This window comes from Miniopterus natalensis, chromosome 2 (genome assembly GCF_054644295.1).
Source record: "Miniopterus natalensis isolate mMinNat1 chromosome 2, mMinNat1.hap1, whole genome shotgun sequence".
NCBI classification, from domain to species: Eukaryota; Metazoa; Chordata; class Mammalia; order Chiroptera; family Miniopteridae; genus Miniopterus; species Miniopterus natalensis.
In genome coordinates, this window is record NC_142082.1 from 34,720,967 (window position 1) to 34,742,499 (window position 21,533).

The 21,533-nt window shown below is 38.8% G+C and overlaps 1 protein-coding gene across 1 annotated transcript in view; it reads left to right on the plus strand.

The window, feature by feature from the left end:
- The window catches only part of TMTC4 (transmembrane O-mannosyltransferase targeting cadherins 4), a 55,107-nt gene extending 35,064 nt beyond the window's left edge, over window positions 1–20,043 (plus strand). Inside the window, exons 11-17 of the mRNA XM_016203845.2 lie at window positions 2,240–2,319; window positions 2,490–2,597; window positions 2,702–2,843; window positions 12,421–12,535; window positions 13,543–13,655; window positions 17,898–17,967; window positions 19,146–20,043. Coding sequence (XP_016059331.2) covers window positions 2,240–2,319; window positions 2,490–2,597; window positions 2,702–2,843; window positions 12,421–12,535; window positions 13,543–13,655; window positions 17,898–17,967; window positions 19,146–19,294 — 777 coding nt within the window. The 3' untranslated portion in view covers window positions 19,295–20,043. The remainder of the gene's footprint in view (window positions 1–2,239; window positions 2,320–2,489; window positions 2,598–2,701; window positions 2,844–12,420; window positions 12,536–13,542; window positions 13,656–17,897; window positions 17,968–19,145) is intronic.
- Window positions 20,044–21,533: the final 1,490 nt, after the last annotated feature.

Consider the following 21,533-nt stretch of genomic DNA (forward strand, 5'->3'; position numbering starts at 1 on the left):
GATTGGCAGTTAAAAAAACAAACCTCTGTTATGTATGTGCATAGAGAATGTTGCAGTGCTCCCTACCCTTTCAGAAATATCAATAGTTTTGAAAGTGTGTTCTAACCATAGGTTAGGATTGATGAGGCAGGATGTGCTCATATTTCCAGAAAGGGTTTGGAAATGTTTGAATGTAATGCTACTTGAATGTGTTTAAACCATTATTGTATTTCACATTATATTAGTCTGTCATAACAAAATACCACAGATTAAGTGGCTTAAACAACAGAAATTTATTTTCTCATAGTTCCAGGAGGTTGGAAATCCAAGATCAAGGTATCAGCAGGTTGATTTCTCCTGAGGGCTCTCTCCTGGGCTTGCAGATGGCCACCTTCTTACTGTGTCCTCACACGGCCTGTCCTCCATGTGCACAAATCCCTGGTGTCTCTCTGTGTGTCCACATTTTCCCTTTTTGTAAGGACACCCGTCAGGTTGAGTTAGGGCCCACTGTAAGGACCTCATTTTAACTTAATGACTTTTTAAAGACCTAGTCTCCAAATACATTCATATTCTGTAGTGCTGGGGTTTAGGGCTTCAACATAGGAATTTTGGGGGGGAGGGTGGCGACAACACACAATTCAGCCCTTAACACACAAAAAGAAATATTATTTTACTTTAAGAAAAGTAATAGATGGTATGAATGAGTGGGTCTAGAAATTGCCTTGAGTAGTTGGTTCCATCTTTACTGAGTACCCTAATAAATGGATGTGATATAGTAAGAAGAAACACAGGCTTTGGATCCTGGATTCAAATCCAACACCAGAACCTTGGGTAAGATGCTGAACAACACTGAAGCAGTCCCTCAACTTGGAAGGAAGGGTGATAGCAGCTACCTGTCAGGGATGCTATGAAGAAAAGAGACTGTGTGTTCAGCACCTGCCTATTGCTGGTGTTTCTGTTATTGTTATTAGTCACACTTAATACACCTAATTAAATTAATTTCTGTAGCATTCATCTCTTCTGAGATTGCTATTGACCCTTATATTTTCATCCTCCAAAAGGAGCTTTTGATGACCAATAAATACTTTTGATAATAGTCCTCATGAGTCTGTCCACTTCTACTACTCTGGTTTTAGTTCAGGTCCCAGCTCCTTTCCTTGTAATTTATTCTGAGCCCATGTACTCTTGAGAAAGTGCCATAAGTTGGCCACCCTAGTGCCCTCACATTGAGATGGCTGAGAATTTCTGGTAGGTTTGCAGCTGGGAGTCCTGTTTCCTCTAGTCTACATACAACTAAATCATTAAAGATTCTCTTTTATTAAAAAAATGGAGGTAAAATTCTTATAAAATTAACCATTTTAGTTTTTCAGAAATTAGAAATAGAATTACCATATGATCCAGCAATTCCACTTCTGGGGAGATACACACACACACACACACACACACACACGCGGGTTGGGGCAAAAGTAATTTTACAGTTGTTCATATGGAAAATAATACAATAATCAATAAAAATAAACTATGTTTTGTGTACTCATAACTGTAAACCTAATTTTGCCCCATCCTGTATGTGTGTGTATATGTATGTATGTGTGTGTGTATATGTGTGTGTGTGTGTGTGTGTGTATCAAAAAAATTAAAAGTAGGATCTCATAGCGGCATTAGTCACAATAGCCAAAAGATGAGAGCAACCTAAGTGTCCATCAGCAGATAAACAGGTAAAGAAAATGTCATCTATCTATATAACGGAATATTATTCAGCCTTAAAAAGGAAGAACATTCTGACATGCTACAACACGGATGGACCTTGTGGACATGCTCAATGAAATGAGCCAGTTGCAAGAAGACAAATACTATGTGATATCACTTACTTGAGGTACCTAGAGAAGTCAAATTCATAGAAACAGAAAGTAGAATGGTGATTGTCCTAATTGGGGATGGGTAGATGAGAGAGGAAGGGGAGTTGAGGGTTTGTTTAGCAGTAAAACCAGCCCAACTTCCTAATTTTTCAGTTTTCTCCGGTGAGTTCTTTAGTTAAATATCCTTCTGTTATACTTTAGTGGTATCGTCTGGTTGTTACCTCGCTTTCTTCGACTCTTCTCTTACAAGGTGGGGCAAGCCCCTGGCCAAGCCTCTGTAGGGTTTTAGCTGAAGTTCTGGTAGGTGGCTTTTGTTTTCAGTTACAAGATATAATAGTTATCCCTGCTCTGAAGGAAGAAGTCTGTCAGCCAATGACCAAGTCTTTTATCTCTATTTTCAGGTTCACTACAATGTTGGCAAAAACCTGGCTGATAAAGGCAACCAAACAGCTGCCATCAGATATTACCGGGAAGCTGTGAGGTACTGCAGGCATCTTGTCTCATTTATATGCATGTCTTGTTTTAACTTTCTTGGGTTAAAAACCTGTCCCCTTAAAGACCCCAACATTAAGATATCTTTGCCAATTCCTGAGAGCTTAGCGAAGACTACTGAGCATTGACAGATGGCTCAGTTTCTCTCTCTACTTGCAGATTAAATCCCAAGTATGTTCATGCCATGAATAATCTTGGAAATATTTTAAAAGAAAGGAATGAGCTACAGGAAGCAGAGGAGCTGCTGTCTTTGGCTGTACAAATTCAGTAAGCATTGTTTTTATAATTACACTAGTGGCAAAGAAATGAGTTCCTGTCTCCTGGGCCTAAGCCTTTCTATTCCTTGTTTACCTTTTAAAACTGCTCACCAGGCCAGACTTTGCTGCGGCGTGGATGAATTTAGGCATAGTGCAGAACAGCCTGAAACGGTTCGAAGCTGCCGAGCAGAGTTACCGGACAGCAATCAAACACAGGAGGAAATACCCAGACTGTTACTACAACCTCGGGCGTTTGGTAAGTGTGTGGTGGCCTGTGACTGCAGAAGAAAAGCTTGTTTGTCTCCTTATTTATAATAAAATGAAGGTAGTAACACCCCCTACTAGCATTCTCCATCTTAAAAAGTTCTTTCCCTTAGGTTTATCTCATTTGAAGGGAGCTATTTGATTTCCTTATATTTAACTTTTTAAGCTCTAATTAGAGAGCAATCCAACTTGAATTAGCCAAGCTTCAGAGAGCACAAAGGCAACAGGTCAAACCAAAGAATAAATTAGAATTTTTAAAGTCCCTTGTGCCCTGTACTCCTAGGGGTAAGGTAATCTTCTGATAAACATCAGTTTCTCTGTTTTTAAAACAAATACTGGGGTTAAAGAAACAAACACATGATGTGATTTCTTTTTTAAAATTTTTATTGAATTTATTGGGGTGACATTGGTTAATCAAATTATATAGGCTTCAGGAGTACAGTTCTCTAACACATCATCTGTATACTGTATTGTGTGTTCACCACCCCAAGTCAAGTCTCCTTCCATCACCATTTATCCCCCTTTACCCTCTTATACCTCCCCCCACCCCCTTTCCCTCTGGGAATCACCATATTGTTGTCTGTGTCTAAGAGTTTTTTTTTCTTTGTTTACTCTCTTCACCTTTTTCACCCAGCCCCCCAACCCCCCTCCCTTGTGATAGCTGTCAGTCTGTTCTCTGTATTGATGAGCCTGTTTCTATTTTGTTTGTTGGTTTATTTTGTTCATTAGATTCCACATATAAGTGAAATCATATGGTACTTGTCTTTCTCTGACTGGCTTTTTTCACTTAGCATAATACTCTCCAGGGTCCATCCATGCTGTCACCAAAGATAAGATTTACACTTTATGGCTGAGTAGTATTCCATCCTGTAAATGTAGCACGTTTGTTTTATCCACTCATCTACTGAGGCGCACTTGGGCTGCTTCCAAATCTTGGCTATTGTAAATAACACTGCAGTGAACATAGGGGTGCGTATATTCTTTTGAATTTGTGTTTCGGGTTTCTTCCAATACATTCCCAGAAGTGGAATCGCTGGGTCTTAAGGCAGTTCCATTTTTAATTTTTTGAGGTTACTTCATACTGTTTTACTCAGTGGCCGCACCAATCTGCATTACTACCAACGGTGCACTTAGGTTCCTTTTCTCCACATTCGCCAATACTAGTTGTTTGTTGTTTTATTGATGGCAGCCGTTCTGACAGGTGTGAGGTGATATCTTATTTTCGTTTTAATTTGCATTTCTCTGATGATTAGCGATGTTGAGCATTTTTTCCCATGTCTATTGGCCATCTGTCTATCTTCTTTGGAGAAGTGTCTATTCAGATCCTTTGCCCGTTTGTTTTTTTGGTGTTGAGTTTTATAAGTTGTTTATAAATTTTGGATATTAACCCCTTATCAGATGTATCATTGGTGAATATGTTCTCCCATTCAGTAGATTGTCTTCTCGTTTTGTTGATGGTTTCCTTTGCTGTGCAAAAACTAAATTTTTAGTTTGATGCTGTCCCATTTGCTTATTTTTCCTTTTGTTTCCCTTGCTAAGGAGATATTTCAGAAAAAAATATCACTATGAGAAATGTCCAAAATTTTACTGCCTATGTTTTCTTGAGGATTTTTATGGTTTCAAGTCTAACATTTAAGATTTTAATCCATTTTGAGTTTATTCTTGTGTATGGTATAAGAAGGTGGTCTACTTTCATTTTTTTGCACATATCTGTCCAATATTTCCAATACCGTTTATTGAATAGACTGTCTTTACCCCATTGTATGTTTTTGACTCCTTTGTCAAATATTAATTGACCATAAAGGTGCGGGTTTATTTCTGGGCTCTTTATTCTGTTCCATTGATCTATATGTCTGTTTTTATGTCAGTACCATGCTGTTTTGATTACTATGGCTTTGTAGTATAGTTTAATATCAGGTAGTGTGATTTCTTCAACTTTGTTCTTCTTTCTCAAAATCGTTGTTACTATTTGGGGTCTTTTGAGGTTCCATATAAATTTTTGGAATATTTGTTCTAGTTCTATGAAATATGCCATTGGTATCTTGATAGGAATTGTGTGGAATCTATAGATTGCTTTGGGTAGTATGGACATTTTAATGATGTTAATTCTTCCAATCCATGGGCACTTATTTGTATCTTTTTCGATTTCTTTCCTCGATGTCTTATAATTTTTCAAGTTCAGGTCTTTTACATGCTTGGTTAAATTTATTCCTAGGTTTTGGAGTTTGTTTGTTTTTGATGCAATTGTAAATGGGATTCTTTTCTTAGTTTTCCTTTATAATAGTTCCTTATTGGTGTTAAAAATGCAACTGATTTCTGGATATTTATTTTGTATCCTGCTACTTTACTAAATTCATTTATCAATTCTAGTAGTTTTTTGGTGGAATCTTTATTCTCTTTACACAGTACTGTGTCATCTACAAATAATGAGAGTTTTACTTCTCCCTTTCCAATTTGGATGCCTTTTATTTCGTCTTCTTATCTGATTGCTGTGGCAAGGACTTCTAGTACTATGCTGAATAAGAGTGGTGAAAGTGGAAATCCCTGTCTTCTCAATCTTAAGGGAAATGCTTTTAGTTTTTTTCCCATTGAGTATCATGTTAGTTGTGGGTTTGTCATATATGGCCTTTATAACATTGACGTATGTTCTATTTCCACTTTGCTGAGCGTTTTTATCATAAATGGGTGCTGGACTTTATGAAATGCTTTTTCTGCATGTATTGATATGATCGTGTGATTTTTATCCTGTTTTATGTGATGTTTCACATTTATTTATTTGTGGATATTGTACCAACTTTGGATCCATAGAATAAATCCCACTTGATTATGATGTATGATCTTTTTATAAAGTATTTATGATGTATGATCTTTTTATAAAGTATTTCTTTTTATAAAGTATTTTATGAAGTATTATAAAAGTATGATCTTTTTATAAAATATTTTGTTGAGGATTATAGCATCTATGTCCATCAGGGATATTGGCCTATAATTTTCTTTGTTTGTAGTGTCTTTTTCTGGTTTTGGAATTAGGATAATGTTGGCCTCATAAAACTGAGCTTGGGAGTCTTCCTTTCTCCTGAATTTTTTGGAATAGTTTGAGGATAGGTTAGTTCTTTGATTGTTTGGTAAAATTCAACTGTGAAACCATCTAGTCCAGGACTTTTGTCTGTTGGGAGTTTTTTGATTACTGCGTCAATTTTATTAGTTGTAATCTGCCTATTCAGATTTTCTTATCCTTCCTGATTCCATTTTGGAAGATTGTATGTTTCTAGGAATTTATCCATTTCTTCCAGATTGTTCAATTTGTTGGCATATAGGTGTTCTTAGTATTTTTCTTACAATTCTTTGTATTTCTTTGGTGTCAGTTGTTACTTCTCCTCTTTCATTTTTGATTTTATTTATTTGGTTTCTCTCTTTTTTTTTTTTTTTTTTTTTTTTATGAGTTTGGTTAAAATCTTGTTTATCTTTTCGAAGAACCAGCTCTTGGTTTCATTGATCATTTGTGTTGTTTTTTTTAGACTCTATTTCATTTATTTCTGCTCTGATCTTAATTATTTTTTTCCTTCTATTCACTTTGGGCTTTGTTTTTATTTTTCAAGTTCCTTTAAATGTAAAGTTAGATTGTTTATTTGAGCTTTTTATGTTTCTTGAGATAGGCCTATAATGCTATGAATTTCCCTCTTAGGACTGCTTTCTCTGTGTCCCACAGATTTTGGGTGGTTGTGTTCCAATTTTCATTTGTTTCAGGTATCTTTTGATTTCTTCCTTGACTTCATTGTTAACCTATTCATTGATTAGTAACATGTTATTTAGCCTTTATGTCTTTTTCAGTTTTTTTCTTGTGATTGATTTCTAGTTTCATACCATTGTAGTCAGAGAAGATGCTTGATATGATTTCAGGCTTCTTAAATTTATTGAGACTTGTTTTGTGACCTAATATGTGGTCTATCCTAGAAAATGTTCCATGTGCACTTGAAAAGAATGCATATTCTGCTGCTTTCAGGTTAAATGCTTGGAGATAACAATTAAATCCATCTCATCTAGTGTGTCATTTAAGGCCACTGTTTCCTTGTTGATTTTCTGTCTGGAAGATCTATCCATTGTGTCAATGGGGTGTTAAAATCCCCTACTTTAACTGTTGTATTGCCAATCTCTCCCTTTATGTCCATCAAGATTTGCTTTCTACTTTTATGTGCTCCTATGTTGGGTGCATAAATGTTTACAAGGGTTATATCCTCTTTTTTAATTTTTTTAAAAAATATACATCGTTATTGATTTCAGAGAGAGGAAGGGAGAAGTGAGAGAGGAAGAAACATCAATGATGAGAGAGTCATTTGATTGGCTGCCTCCTACACGCCCCCGACTGGGGATCGAGCCTGCAACCCGGGCATGTGCCCTGACTGGGAATCGAACCACGATCTCCTGGATCATAGGCTGACGCTCAACCGCTGAGCCATGCCCTGCCGGGCTATCCTCTTTTTGGATTGCTCCCTTTATCATTATGTCATGTCCTTCTTGTTTCTTACTATATCCTTTGTTTTAAAGTCTATTTTGTCTGATATAAGTATTGCTACCCCAGCCTTTTTTTTTTTATTTCCATTTGCATGAAACATCTTTTTTTATCCCTTTTAGATTGTGTGTATCTTTCATTCTGAGGTGGATCTCTTATATACAGCATATATATTTGTCTTGTTTTATTATCCATTCAGCTATCTATGTCTTTTGATTGGAGCATTTAAGCCACTTACATTTAAAGTGATTATTGATAAGTATGTATTTATTGCCATTTTATTCTTTTAGCTATGTTCCTCTGTTTTGTTTATTTTTCTTCTTCTTCTTAAGTGAGACCCTTTAACATTTCCTGTAATACTGGTTTGGTGGAAACAAACTCCTTTAGCTTTGTCTTGTCTGGGAGGCTCATTATTTCTCCTTCAATTTTAAATGATAGTCTTGCTGGGTAAAGTAGTCTTGGTTGTAGGTCCTTGCTTTTCATCACTTTGAACATTTCATGCCAATCCCTCTGGTTTGAAATTGTTCTGTTGAGAAATCAGCTGACAGTCTTATGGCAGCTCCCTTGTAGCTAAATAACTGTCTTTCTCTTGATGCTTTTAAGATTCTCTCTTTGTTTTAACCTTTGCCATTTTATTTATGATATATCTTGGTGTGGGCCTTTTGGGGGGCTTCTTGTTTGGGACTCTCTGTGCTTCATGGATTTGTGTGTGTTTTTTCTTCGCCAGGTTAGGAAAGTTCTCAGTCATTATTTCTTCAGCTAGGTTCTTGGTTCTTGGTTCTTGATCCTTTGCTCTTTCTCTCTCCTTCTGGTACTCCTATGATGCTGATGTTGTTACACTTCATGTGGTCCCAAAGATCCCTTAAACTATTTGTATTTTTTTAAATTCTTTTTTCATTTTGTTGTTCTGATTGGGTGTTTTCTGCTATCTTGTCTTCCAAATTGCTGATTCAATCCTCTACTTCATCCAACCTACTATTTCTTTCTTCTAGTGTATTGTTCATTTCAGATATTGTATTCTTCATTTCTGGCTGGTTCTTTTTATGGTTTGTGTGTCCTTTTTTATGCTTGCTATCTCTTTGTTGAAGTTTCCAGGTTCCTTGAGTACCCTAATAGCCTTTTTAAAAAAATGATATCTAGTAAATTGCTTGCCTCTATTTCATTTAGATCTTTTTCTGGATATTTATCCTGAGGCATATCTCTTTGTCTTCCCATTTTGGCGGCCTCTTTGTGTTTTTTCTGTGTATTAAGTAGATCTGCTATGACTTCTGATCTTGGTAGGGTGGGCTTACATAGTGTCCTTTGGGGCCCAGTGGCACAGTCTCCTTGATCACCTGAGCTGGGTGCTCCTGGAATGTCCCTTGTGGGTTATGTAGGCCCTCCTGTTGTAACTGAGTCTTGATTTATTGGCCTGTTTGTACATGGGGTCAACCTTGAGTCTGGCTTACTGTGAGGATTGACCCATACTTCAGTGTACAAGCTTCTGTGCAGGTGCTGACTACACAAAGCAGAATTCAGCTCAGCAGGATATGGTGCCTGCTCATATCTCCCTTGGGATATACTGCTTGTGAAGCTAATTGGATTCTGCTCTGATGTGTGAAGCTGGCCACTGGGTTGTTGGTTCTAGGGCCTCTTGGTGCAGGCCAGTGTCAGACACTGCCTGTGACTGGCCCTGAGTAACCTGCTTGGAGCTACAAAGTCATCCACAGTTTGTGGCTGTCTCTGCTGGGCATGGCCAGCTTTTACCAGCACTAGGCCTGGGGACAGGTCAGCAAAAGTCCCAAGATCCACCTCCACCTGTCAGCTGCCTGTTAGGCTCAGTCACTGAAAGAGCCTCTGGTGGTACTCAAGTTGCATGAGGTAGGTTCTCAGTGAGTCACCAAGTAGGGGCGATTGGTATTCGCCAGATTGACACAGGTTCAGACTTGATGCCAGTACTGGGTCTGAGGTCACTTGGCAAATGTCCCAAGGTATAAAGAAAATCAGATCAATTAAATCTTTATATTCTGTTAATAACTAAAATAGAATGTAATTATGAAACACATTCTTTTCTACTTCCATCGAATAATCTCAAAACCCTTTCAAATAAATCCGATGCCCTCCTGAGCTTTCCTATGTGTGGAGAACAGTTATCTGCAGGAATACCAAGGGATGCAGGGAGCTGTCTCTTGAAAAAGGAGAAGACGGAAGCTCAGAAATCACATTATGGAGAATCTAAGATGGCAGTAGAGCAGGTGGATGTTACACTCATCATCTCCCAGGACCAAACTGGAATTACAATGAAAATATAGAGCAAGCAACCTGAATAACCAACTGAAGACTAGCTGAAGAGAAGTCTTATAACCAAACCAAGGATTGACAGAAGCCACATTGAGATTTGTAGGAAGGGCTAAAATGCAAAAGGGCTGGTCCTGCTCCCATGGGCAGCAGCTGAGATTCCGAAGCATCATCCCATGCACCAGAAGGTTGCAAGTTCAAGTCCTGGTCAGAGCACATACCTAGGTTGCAGGTTCTATCCCTGGTCAGCGTGTGTGAGAGAGGCAACTGAGCAATGCTTCCCTCCCTCCCTCTCTTTCTCTCTCTCACTCTCACTCTCCCCCCCTTCCTCCTTCTCTAGAAATCAATTTTAAAAAATGAATAGACTGAGACCTTGGACTGCTCTCTGTGTATATCGTTTACAAATTATGCTACCGTGAAATGAACTTTTTATGTTTGCTTCTGCCAACTGTTTTTGCTTATTTAAAGATTTTGCTCTCCACTGTTGTTTAATTATCCAGCTTTTGCCTGCTTGACAAGTTAAAAGCATTAAGAGCTTAATCATTAACAGTTCAACCAACGCATTTCTATATTAACAAATAAAAGGAACTTAATAACTTAAAAGTTTCTTTTTTGTAAACCCTCCGTAGTCAATGTTTAGTAACAGGAGACAGAAATGTATTTTTTATTTCTGAACCCAGATAAGAAAAGAATTTAATGCTGTTCTCTTGTGAAATAGGAATTGGCAAGAACTGGATTATTTGGGACATATTACTGATATTAGAGAACTATAATAGTAGTGACTGGAGATATTACTAGAGACAATTTATTATGCAAGGACTAATTGTATCAGGATCCATTCAGGAAAACACAAGCCATGTTAAGTATATTTAAATAGAGAAGATTTAACATAGGGAATCGGCTAGACAGTTGTTGGAAGGCCCAAAGAACAAAAATGGAAAGGTGATATTAACTCAGAGAGTAAAAGGAAACCCTAGGGTTGGGGAAACAAACAGGAGGATGTGGTGGCACCAGAGGGTTAGAGCTCAGAGACTGGGCCACCATCTCCGGAGCTACCACCACCTTAAGAGTTGAGATCATGAAGGAAGAACCACTGCCTCCTGCCTTGGGACTGTGGAGGAAGGGACATAGCCACTTCATAGACACTGCCAAGAAACAGAAAGGAGAGAGTGAAAGTAGGGGGGGAAGGGCTACGCTCCTCTTCCCACCACCTGATGATCATGTGTGACTCCTATTGGCAGAAACTTAACAAGGAGCCAAGGGGCAAAGGACACTGGGAAATGTAGTTTGCAAAGTATAGGCATAGGACTGGTAGGTAAATAATATGTTCATTGCCTATCCACTTTCTGGATGGGTAGTTCCTGATAAATTACCATTTTTCTCTGCTTTCCTTAAAGTGCTTGTTCACTTTGTATAGAAGCTATAAGGGTGAAGGTCAACACAACATAAAATTAAATTTCAGCCTGTTGTTACTCTTCAATAAATAGTGATAATAATAGTAATAAATAGCAAAGTATGTGAAGAATTTTATTGTTGCATAAATGATGTTATGCTGGTTTTCCTGGGTTTGTTAGAAAGACGATCACCACTGATTTTATCTTCTCAAATGTATGTCACTTGCTGGAGAGAATTGACCGAGAAATCAATGGGAACATCAAATAGAGATAATTAAATGTTGGTATAATTAGCAGCCTAAATTATTTTAAGGTTTTAAACTTTTCATATCATTTCCTTATTTAAGGGGTAAGATTCAGTAACTTGAGTTTCCAAGTCTCATGGGAAATTTTGACATCTTTAGCGAAAGGATATTCGTAAATGTTTCCATAATTTATTAAATCTTTTTTGCATAATATGCCACCCATTTGCTGTGTGGGTCATAGGGCAAGTCAAAATGTTTCTGTTGTCTAAGGAAAAGACAGACTTGACCATCAGGAAGAAAATAGCTTTAAACTCTGATAAATTGTTATCATTTGTGCTCTTTGTAGAGTTAAAGAAACCAGGTTCATTCAGATGAGATGCGCATTTGAACTGAGTTAAAGAGGGCAAGAGGGTCACCTGCTAAAAAATCCATCACTTTCTCCCACAGTGCACTTTTGTTGACTATGCAAATTGAGAGCCAGCCACTTTGTATTCTGTTACCAATGTTAGTCAACACTGCCTGTCAAAACAAAGCAACAGAAAATTCTCTCCTTTCTAAAGGAGGCTAACAGGCTCCAAATACCCAGGGAGTTTACAAGTCTGATCTGCTCATAGTTTTTTATGACGCTTGGATTAGGCAGGAAGAGGCACAAGGTGAATTTGACACATTTAGCTTGTAATCACATTAAATATTTTGTTTACCCTTAACTAACAACATATTAAAGATGGACTATGTGAAGTCTTTCTAGAAAAGGACTGATGATTAGGTTTTTAACTTCTCTCTCTTCAGTAGCCTGAAATATGATTTGACCCCTGGAATCACTAAGTTATGGGTTATAGTTAAGATATTGTAGCTTGGGAACTAGACCACCTGGTTCTAACCTCTGCTCTACTATTTCTAGATATATAACTTTGGATAAGTTACTTAATTTCTCTGTGCCTCAGGTGATTTATATGTAAAATGGGGAGTTATCTACTTCATTGGAATTATTTTGAGTATTCAGTGAGTTAATATGAAAAATTAGAAACTCAATAAACACAGGTTAGGTTTTATTTGATTTGGGGTTTGGTTTTGGTTATGTCTTGGAGAGAAGAAGAGAAAAAATTGGAAAATTGATTTTTTTGGCCCATGCTTTATTTTCAGTATGCAGATCTAAATCGTCATGTGGATGCATTGAATGCGTGGAGAAATGCTACTGTGCTGAAGCCAGAGCACAGCCTGGCTTGGAACAACATGATCATACTCCTTGATAACACAGGTACAGAAAGGTGAATTACAGAAATCAGAGGAAGTAATTTCATAGCACAGTACCACTGAATAATTAGGAAATATAGATTATTGTGGGGGTTTTCCTAGTGTGTGCTAAAGGTTTTTTTTAATTATTATGGGATTTAATATTTTGCATTACAAAATGTCTATTCTTCTAGAAAATGGAGTTTCTTTTGACATATTAAAATATAAATGTCTGGGGAAATGACCCTTTGCTTGAAATTGCTGTTTAGTAATGAAGGAGAAAGAGTGCTGACATCTCATTTCTCTGAGGCCTGTTCTCTAGCAGTGCCCAGCATCTAGGACACTGGAGGTAACCAGAGTGAGCGAGAATGGCTTCTGGGCTATGAAATGGGTGGTGCTAGGTTCATGCTCTAAAGTTCATGCACTATCCTCAAAGGAGATGCCCTCAAACCTACACTCAGAGATTCTTATTTTAGATATAATGCTAATATTAGACTTGATGATCTGTCTTCTTAGCCCGTGGCAGACTTGATCAACTAGGAGATACTCTGCCCGTCTAGTTTTAAAACGCCAAGCATCTCAGAAGAAACAATCATTTTAATTTAGCAGAGTTTAAAGCCAGTAAGCCATCTAATCCATGTGAATAAGACATACTCGTTTCTAATGAAAGTGTAGAACATGTCCTTCTATATGATAAATATTCCGTTATTAAAATGCTACTGTGATGTTCTTATTCTGCAGATTTGTTTTCTCAGATCTGGGTATAATTGGTATCTGGAGGAAATTAAAATTAGGTTTTATACAAAATTTAATCAAAAGCTGTTTATATATTATGTCAGAATTACACTGGGCTGCATTGGTTTTGCAGCTGGTAGGATCATTTGTGTGTGTGTGTGTGTGTGTGTGTGTGTGTATTGTTTACATAGAATTTCTTAAGTAGTTTATTCATAATCATTGTATATTATGCACATAAGCCCTGTTAGAGAGAGAGAGACCAAAATACTAGTACAGTTTTTCACTTTCTACTTGCAGGTAATTTAGCCCAAGCTGAAGCAGTTGGAAGAGAGGCACTGGAATTAATACCTAACGATCACTCTCTGATGTTCTCGTTGGCAAATGTGCTGGGAAAGTCCCAGAAATACAAGGTGTGTAAACGGCAGGCCGTGATTTCTTGCAATTAATGCCAGCAATTGACAGAAGCTGTAAATGTTACTTCTGCCGAGTTAAATTCAGAATTAGGCCAAAACAGTGGTGGCAGTGCACCAGGGGGGCTTGGTCAGTTTGCTTCCTGGAGAAGTTGCCGAAAAGATGGATTTGCAAGGTCAGACTTTGTGTTCTTCCTGATCAGAATTCACCACCATTGCTCAAAGGTGGGAGGGGAGGAGAAGCCCAGAGAAGAGGTGCATCCTAGCAGATGCCCAGCCCCGACCTGGGCATGAAGCTGTGTGATTCAGCCCCTTGCAGTTGGGCTGGAGCTCTGGGTTTATCTGTGGGTACCGTCTTCCACACAAAAGGAGTAATGGCCCATGGGCAATACAGGACTGGCTCTTGCTGCTTCCAAATTTCTCCTCATCTGGAGTTAAGTTATAGGTTATCTGCAAGGCCCTAGAAGTTCCTGACCAATGAAAAACAATATGTTTTATCTGGGCTCTATCGAACTGGGCTCTCAGGGTTGGCCAGAAGTAGACTGTGAATTGGAGTGTTGAAGAGGGCTCAGTGTTCCTAATACTGTGACCTCAAGCTTTAGTTCGGTCTATCAGAATCACCAAGGGAGGGTGTTAGAATGCAGGTGCCCACCGTCCTCGCCACGAGAGACACTTCATTGGTTGCGTAAGGTCAGGGGATATGCATTTTTAACCAGCATCCTGGGTATCTAAGACAGATGTTACAGAAAACTCTTTTAGAAGAAGTGCCTTAGTCCATTCATGCGAAAAATATTTTCTTTTAAAATCCGGAACTACATCTGAATTTGATCACATTAGGCCTAGAGGTAGTGATTAATTCATATTTGTCTTGTGTTATTTACTTCTGCCGTTCTGCTCATTAGATATCATTACCATTATAATTTCCTATAATAGTAGTAATATATTTCATGCATTTCTCTCATTTTTGAATATCAGGTTGTTTAACAGCTCCAGTATACATTTTAGCATTTCTAGATTTTACTCCAGAGATGACTTTTTGAGGGGTTAAGTTTTATTTTTTATGGATCTACTTGCGTAGAGGGGGCAGAAAGGAGGTGAGGTGTGTGAGTTTCCTTTCTAATGACCTTTCCAGCCATCCCTGTCAGCCTGGGACCTGTTGGGGGTGCCCAGGGACCACCTACAGCAAGTCTTCAGGATTCAGCTTATGTAATCATTGTATTGATTTTTCTATCATCCCACAGCCTACAAACCAGAATTCTATTAAGGCAACTATCCAGGGTTCATTTGGCTTCCAGCTCACACTGTTCTTTTTTCCCAGATGAAGTAGAAAATACTCCTTAGAAAGCAGAATAGACAAATGGGTTTCCCATTCTCTACACATTTTGCATCCTAATTGTCTAGGCCAGGACACTGAGCCTAAGATAAGGAAACAGAAGATGAATCTGAACCATGGAACTTATTATGAGCTCTTCAGGAGCTGCCAAAAGGAGGGCTGCGATGTTACCCTAGGAGCCATGGTGTCAGCCACCAAACCCTCAATACATTTTTTTAAATTCAAGATTTGGAATTTTAAACCATCATCTAGGTTTTTCTCTTAATGGTTTTTCCTTTGTAAAGGTGATGCCTGTTGCTATGGGTCAGCCGCTTGCAGCCTGTTCTTGCAGAGCCCTGGGTGGGGCGGCTCTGCAGAGGAGACATGAAGGGAGCTTGTAGAGGTAGAACGGGCAGCACTGCAGCTCAGCCCTCGTCTCCGTCAGGACAGGTGTCTGCTGTTCGTACAGCTCCCTTTTCACCTAAGCATGTGCGGTTTTAGAGTCTCATTAACTTTTTTTTTTCAATCCTCACCCAAGGATATTTTCCATTGTTTTTCAGAGGGAGTGGGAGAGAGAGAGAGAGGGAGAGAGAGACACACCCATCGATGTGAGAGAGACACATCAATTGGTTGCCTCCCCCACGTGCCCCGACCAGTGCTAGGGATCCATCCTGCAACTGAGGCACGTGCCTGTGGCCGGAATCGAACCCAGGACCCTTCAGTGTGTGGGCCGACTCTCTAACCACTGAGCCAAACCAGCTAGGGCAAGTCTCATTAACTTTTGATGAATCTCTTTAGTGAGCCTGGAGCCTCTTGAGGTCAGAGTGTTCGGTCCTGTTTTTCTATCTCCATTGCTGTCCAGCATGCTAATGAGCATTTGTTAAGTGCCCCATTAGTAATTGTGAAATAGCTGAATGTGTCTCACATTTGGCTCTGAAACATTCAGGCTTCCAGAATCATTGAGACTTTGGTGTGCAGAGTGAGTGTTCTCATTAAACCCATGTGATTATGGGGCATCTTTTTATGCAAGCAGCCCTTTTTACCAAACAGCAATCACTTAACCACGCCTCAGTTTATTCATCTGTACAACGGAGATGGTGATAAGAAAAATGTACAAGGGCATAATTTATAACTATTAAATGGTGAATGTGTGTGTGTATGTGTATATATATATATATACACATACACACACAATAATTTTAGTTCAGTGATTATTAAATGAAATTCTATTAGAATTTATATTACTTATTGCCATTTAATTTCCCATTTATAGCTAATGTGGTAGAACAATGGGGGAGGAAAATATGAGTCACAGTTTCTGAGCCTGGAAGATAGAAAAACGATAGCACATTGACAAAAGAAGAGGTGTCGGAAAGAAGAGCAGGTTTGGGGGGGCACAGTGACTGTGGGTTAGGCAGCCACCCTCTCAGATAGCAGTGAGGCAGTCTTAGGATGCTGCTGCAGTGGCCCTGGGACTGTATCTGGGCCCTGGGTGGCAGAGCAGGGCGGGAGGCTTCTTTAGAATACAAGCATCTGTGGGTATTCAAAGCCCATGAAATACTCATCTGTTAAATCAGGCCTTTTAATGGCCTGTTCCAGAAAGCAATGAACTGTTTATAAACTGATCTTCTGTGGAGGTGTGTGGATGCTTAGAGACCCAGGTAACATGCAGATTTATGCCAAGGAATAAATAAATAAACTCACACTTTAAATCGGAGATATTTTTTCATCAACAAGAAGGGAAAATAGTATAATTTTCTGAAGTGTATTAGACAAAATGTATTTGACACATTTTGGGCGACATATAAGACAGAGAAAGGCCCTGCAAAGGACCAAGTGAGGGTTCTTTATGTCTAGGTGGAGAGGACGGGGCAGTTGGAGGTCATTTCAGCCACTCTGTTTCTCAGGAGTGCCACAGGCCATCATGGGGCAAGGAAACTGGACTCTTACACTTTATAAAATGCAGGATCCTGGAGTGGGACGCCCACCTAGAAAAACTCACATAGTTGTCCCCAAACCACCAATTTTGGTTGTTTAAGCTTGGCATTTGACACTGATTAGAGTGTGCTTGGCCCTTTAGGAACAGAAATATAGATGGCATGAATAGCTGTCCCCGGCAGGTGTCAGGGAGAACCATTAGGCATCTCTGTTTCTCCACACTTGGGTAGAAAGGGACCAGCCAGCCAGCCAGCCGTGGCCAGTAATGGTCAGGTAAGCAAACACTTGGCCGTGCTTCTTAGTGACCCCACTGGAAGTGAGTACTATGTGAAGGAAATGCAAATCTATGGAAAAATCAGTTCACGCACATCAAGGGCATTTGGTCATGGTCACACACAGTACTGCCATGGCTTTGGTGGCAGGCGGCTGTCTCTTTCTCATTCTCTCTGCTCATCTTCCCAGCTGAAGGGGCTGCTTTTCGGGGTTGCCAAAGGGGTTGTGGATTATTGGGGGAGATTAAAAAGGCCCCAGCCCTTACCTTGAGTATCCTGGAAATGAGTTCATTGATGCTAACTGAAAATGACGGTTTCGTGGGTGTCTTCAACAGCCCAGCCCTTTTCAGTCTTTTGACCTTCCCTCGCCCTCCACTGCACCCTGAATGAGCTCCTTGCTTGAAGTCACAGAATTCCAGCCATTTCATTAAACAGGTGGCAGAGCTCATTTGCATAGTCATTCTCTCTGCAGCCATCGCACAGCTGCTCGTCATCCACTGACCACTGCCCTGTCGCCTTTGCCCTGTCACCCACTTTCCCTGTCATCCTTCCGAGCCTCTTCTCAACAAGGTGTGGCCCTGCTGGGCCTTCCGAGTGTTTCTGGAAGAAAGATGCAGCGGTACAAAAAAAGCACACTAAGAGTTCAAAAACCATAGACAATAAAAATGTGCATCGGTTTTGTGTCATGTGCATTACCTTTTTATGTATTTCCTTTTTTAGGAATCTGAAGCATTATTCCTCAAAGCAATTAAAGCTCATCCAAATACTGCAAGTTACCATGGCAATTTGGGTAAAGAAGTTTTTCCAATTTGAATCATATTTAAAGTCTGTGTAATTTTGATGAAGTGGTGTGTTTCTGTAAAATCGATGTCAGGAGAGTAGTTTTTTCAAAATTAGCCCATATTGTCCTTTATAATCTGGTTTCAAAATGTGGTTTTTAAAAAGAAATTATTACACTATAATGATAGCTAAGTAACAGTCATATTTACAAATCTTAATGGTATGACGAGAACAGCCCCAAAATCGCCCACTCTGATGATAAAACTCAGATTTGTGTGTGTGTGTAAAGGATCCTAAGAATGCTAAACTGAGATGTGCTGTGGCAGTTTGCTGTCTGACATACATACTCTTCCCCATCTTCTATAGTAGACCTTCCATTCTAGCCTGGCTTTCTCTGCTTTCTTATGTCCTCCTATGCCTTTGTCTAGAAATACATTTGCCAAGATTTGGTCCCTAGAGTTCCTTTCTTCCATTATACATCTCAATAACTAAGGTATTTAGAGCACAGTATGTTGATGTTTAGAATGCTCAGTCCTGTGACTATTTTTTTCACCAAATCTGACCCCTGCAGATTCTGTAGTTCCTCATCGTAAAAGTCATGATGCCTTGATAATAGTTGCTCTTCTGCCTATCTAGCAAGTTAGTTTTACTTACAAAATCATTATAATCATCAGAGGTTTGCCATTCCAATAATTAGATTTATTTTAGCTGTCATTCTATGGTCAGATCTTGATGTGAGAACCTTATTTTCAGCTGGCAACGAACAAGCTATTGTTTTGCCAAAAGGTATAAGGGAATCTTTATGTAAAACAGCTGGACCTCTACATAGTCAGGGAGGGAGAGTGGGAGCCCAGCCCTATTCAGTCTGGCTTCCTGGAAATTTCCCAGCAGGATTGAGAAACTTACTGTACTCTTCCTTTTTTTCTTTATGTAATAATGTTGCTGTAGGGAGATGGCTCATGCCTAGTGATACGAAGAACTGCAGGACGAACTGGGGGTGGTTAAACAGACAGTCACGAGGAAGTGTGATTACAATAAACAAAGTTTGTGGTACAAACAATATTGTTCTAAACAATGATTTTTTTAAATGGTTTCAGAGCCTCTTTAATATTTCTTTGTACAAGTGGTTGAGAACACTGCAAGTTATTCAGAAGCGTTCCCAATGAAATTCATCTCTTGCTATTTCAGCTGTGCTTTATCATCGTTGGGGACACCTAGACTTGGCCAAAAAACACTATGAAATCTCTCTGCATCTTGACCCCACTGCGCCAGGAACGAAGGAGAATTATGGTCTCCTAAGACGAAAGCTGGAACAAATGCAAAAGAAAGACGTCTGATCCTTCCGGTTTTTGTGCCTGTGTATGCATGAGGCATATCACCAATGTTATGTGGTTATGTTTAAACATTTAAAAGTCTTACATGTTTATTTTATTCTGTTTTTTTTCCTATGAAAACAAAGACATGCAAAAAGATTACAGCACCAGCAATATACTCTTGAATGCGTGATGTGGTTTTTGCATTGAAGTTGTATTTTTTCAGACCACTCAAGTATAAATTCCAAAATTCCCAGAATAAGAAGGCTTTTTTAATTAAAAAGAAAAAGAAAAAAATTATCTCGAGCAACTTACAGTAGGATTAACCCTGCATTTGGGATGTGAGCCATGCTGTGTAGACTAGCACTATTAAACATCAACTGTGAACAAGAAATGATAAACTGACTCCTACGATTTATATAAATTTTGAATGTGTCTGTATATTAGATTTTTTATTTAATGACAACAAAGAGTAAGTTAAGATTTTTGGTTTTTCTAAATCTTTTTTTAAATAATAGACTGTGAACTTCATTTGTAAGGAAATATATTTATTTGTATTTTTATGTTTGGAACAGGGGAAATAATTGAATGAAGAATGGAAATGTTAACATCTAGTATATTTATATACTTTTCCCCCATAGGAAGAAGTTCACTCCTGCAATATTGTTTGGATTCTCCAACTTATGTAGTTTCATAACATAGAAAATTATGTCACTTTCTACGTGAATTGTTACTATTAATAGAAAATGCAAGCTATGTTTAGGCAAAAGCAAGCAGCCTCATGTCTTTATTTGTTATATCCAGTATTGAGAGGGCTACACATCTATGAAAGTTGCTTTTTAGTGCTTTTAACTGTAAAGCAGTTTACCATCTGGCTTAATGGAACCAGTCATCACTATATCCAGAAAATGCAAGACGTATATTTTCTCTCAAAAGAAACCACATTTGGGGAGTTTGTGTATTTTTAAGAATTGGATTATTTTTTCTACTTATTTGATCAGAATCATCATGTTTCATTCTTCTATATACGTTGTTGACCTAATGATTTATGCAATCTCTATGATTTCTTATGCAGTAAAATTCTATATAAACCGATACAAAAATGTCATATTGCCTTTTTAATAGATGATTTTCAAGTTAGTAAACTTTGTGTTCTCCTTCCCCTTAAAATGAAATCACAGTGACCAGTTCATCCTGTCTAGTATGTGGCTTCTTTTTGGCTTTAGGGACCATTTAATAGAATTGTACTCTGGAGTTACTCAGATTCAGAGAATGGGGTGAATAGATCCCACATTGAGATGAATTTGATTCTCTACACTCTTTTTTGGGTAGGTGGCAGGGGACAGATCTGCATAGATTTATGGATCAATATTGTAACTTAAGATGGTTCAGTTACATCAGAAAAGAAAGTGCTGTGTTTCAAACATTTCTTATATGGTCCCAGGAACTATCTTATACTTATTTAGGTTCCTATAGTGCTTAGCTTGGCAGATAATAGATACACTATAAGCTTGTTGATTTTTTTTTTTTAAAGCAAATTTCTTTAAAATAGTACTTGTCTTTCAAGGGTAAAGAAAAAAATATTTCGTGTAAAAGTCCCTCTAGGATTCTTTCTTTTTCCTCCCCTCTGATACTAAAACTTTAGTGTCATATCAAGATGTGCAAATCTGGGACCCCAGCCTCCCAAACGAGTCTGCTTAGCTTTCCTGGCTCTGTCTCCCAGGATTTCCATTGTGGCTGTCTCCTTTCCGGGGAAAACAGTCATTAGATTGATCTTTCAGGATGTCCTTTAACTCTGCAGATTTTGGAAGTGCACCACGCTGGCTCTCTTTCCCTCCTTTCCCACCTTCAGGCAGCCACACTCTTCATTCCGTGGTTTCCTTCCTCAGGAGACCGAAGTGGAAGGCTGTCTCCCAGTTCCCCTCTTATTTGGCATCTTTTTAGATTTTACTGTTTTTATTGCTAATCATCGTAGGGAGTGGGGAAGGGGGATGTCAAAACAAACAGGGAGGGAGTTTGCCAGTTGGGGAGATCTGAGATTCCTGATTGTCACCCTTCACCTCCCAGATAGTGAACATCGTGAAACCCAGAAGGCAGCCTGGGGTTGCTTTTTGCTTGTTTAACATGTGCTACTGCTACAGTGCTTTATTTATTAGTGTATTTTGTATCTTGAGACCCATTATTCATTTCCCCTACCTGACCAAGTAGACAGTACTGAACTTTGGCAATAATATCGCAGCTCTCCATTTCTCCTGTTTTCCAG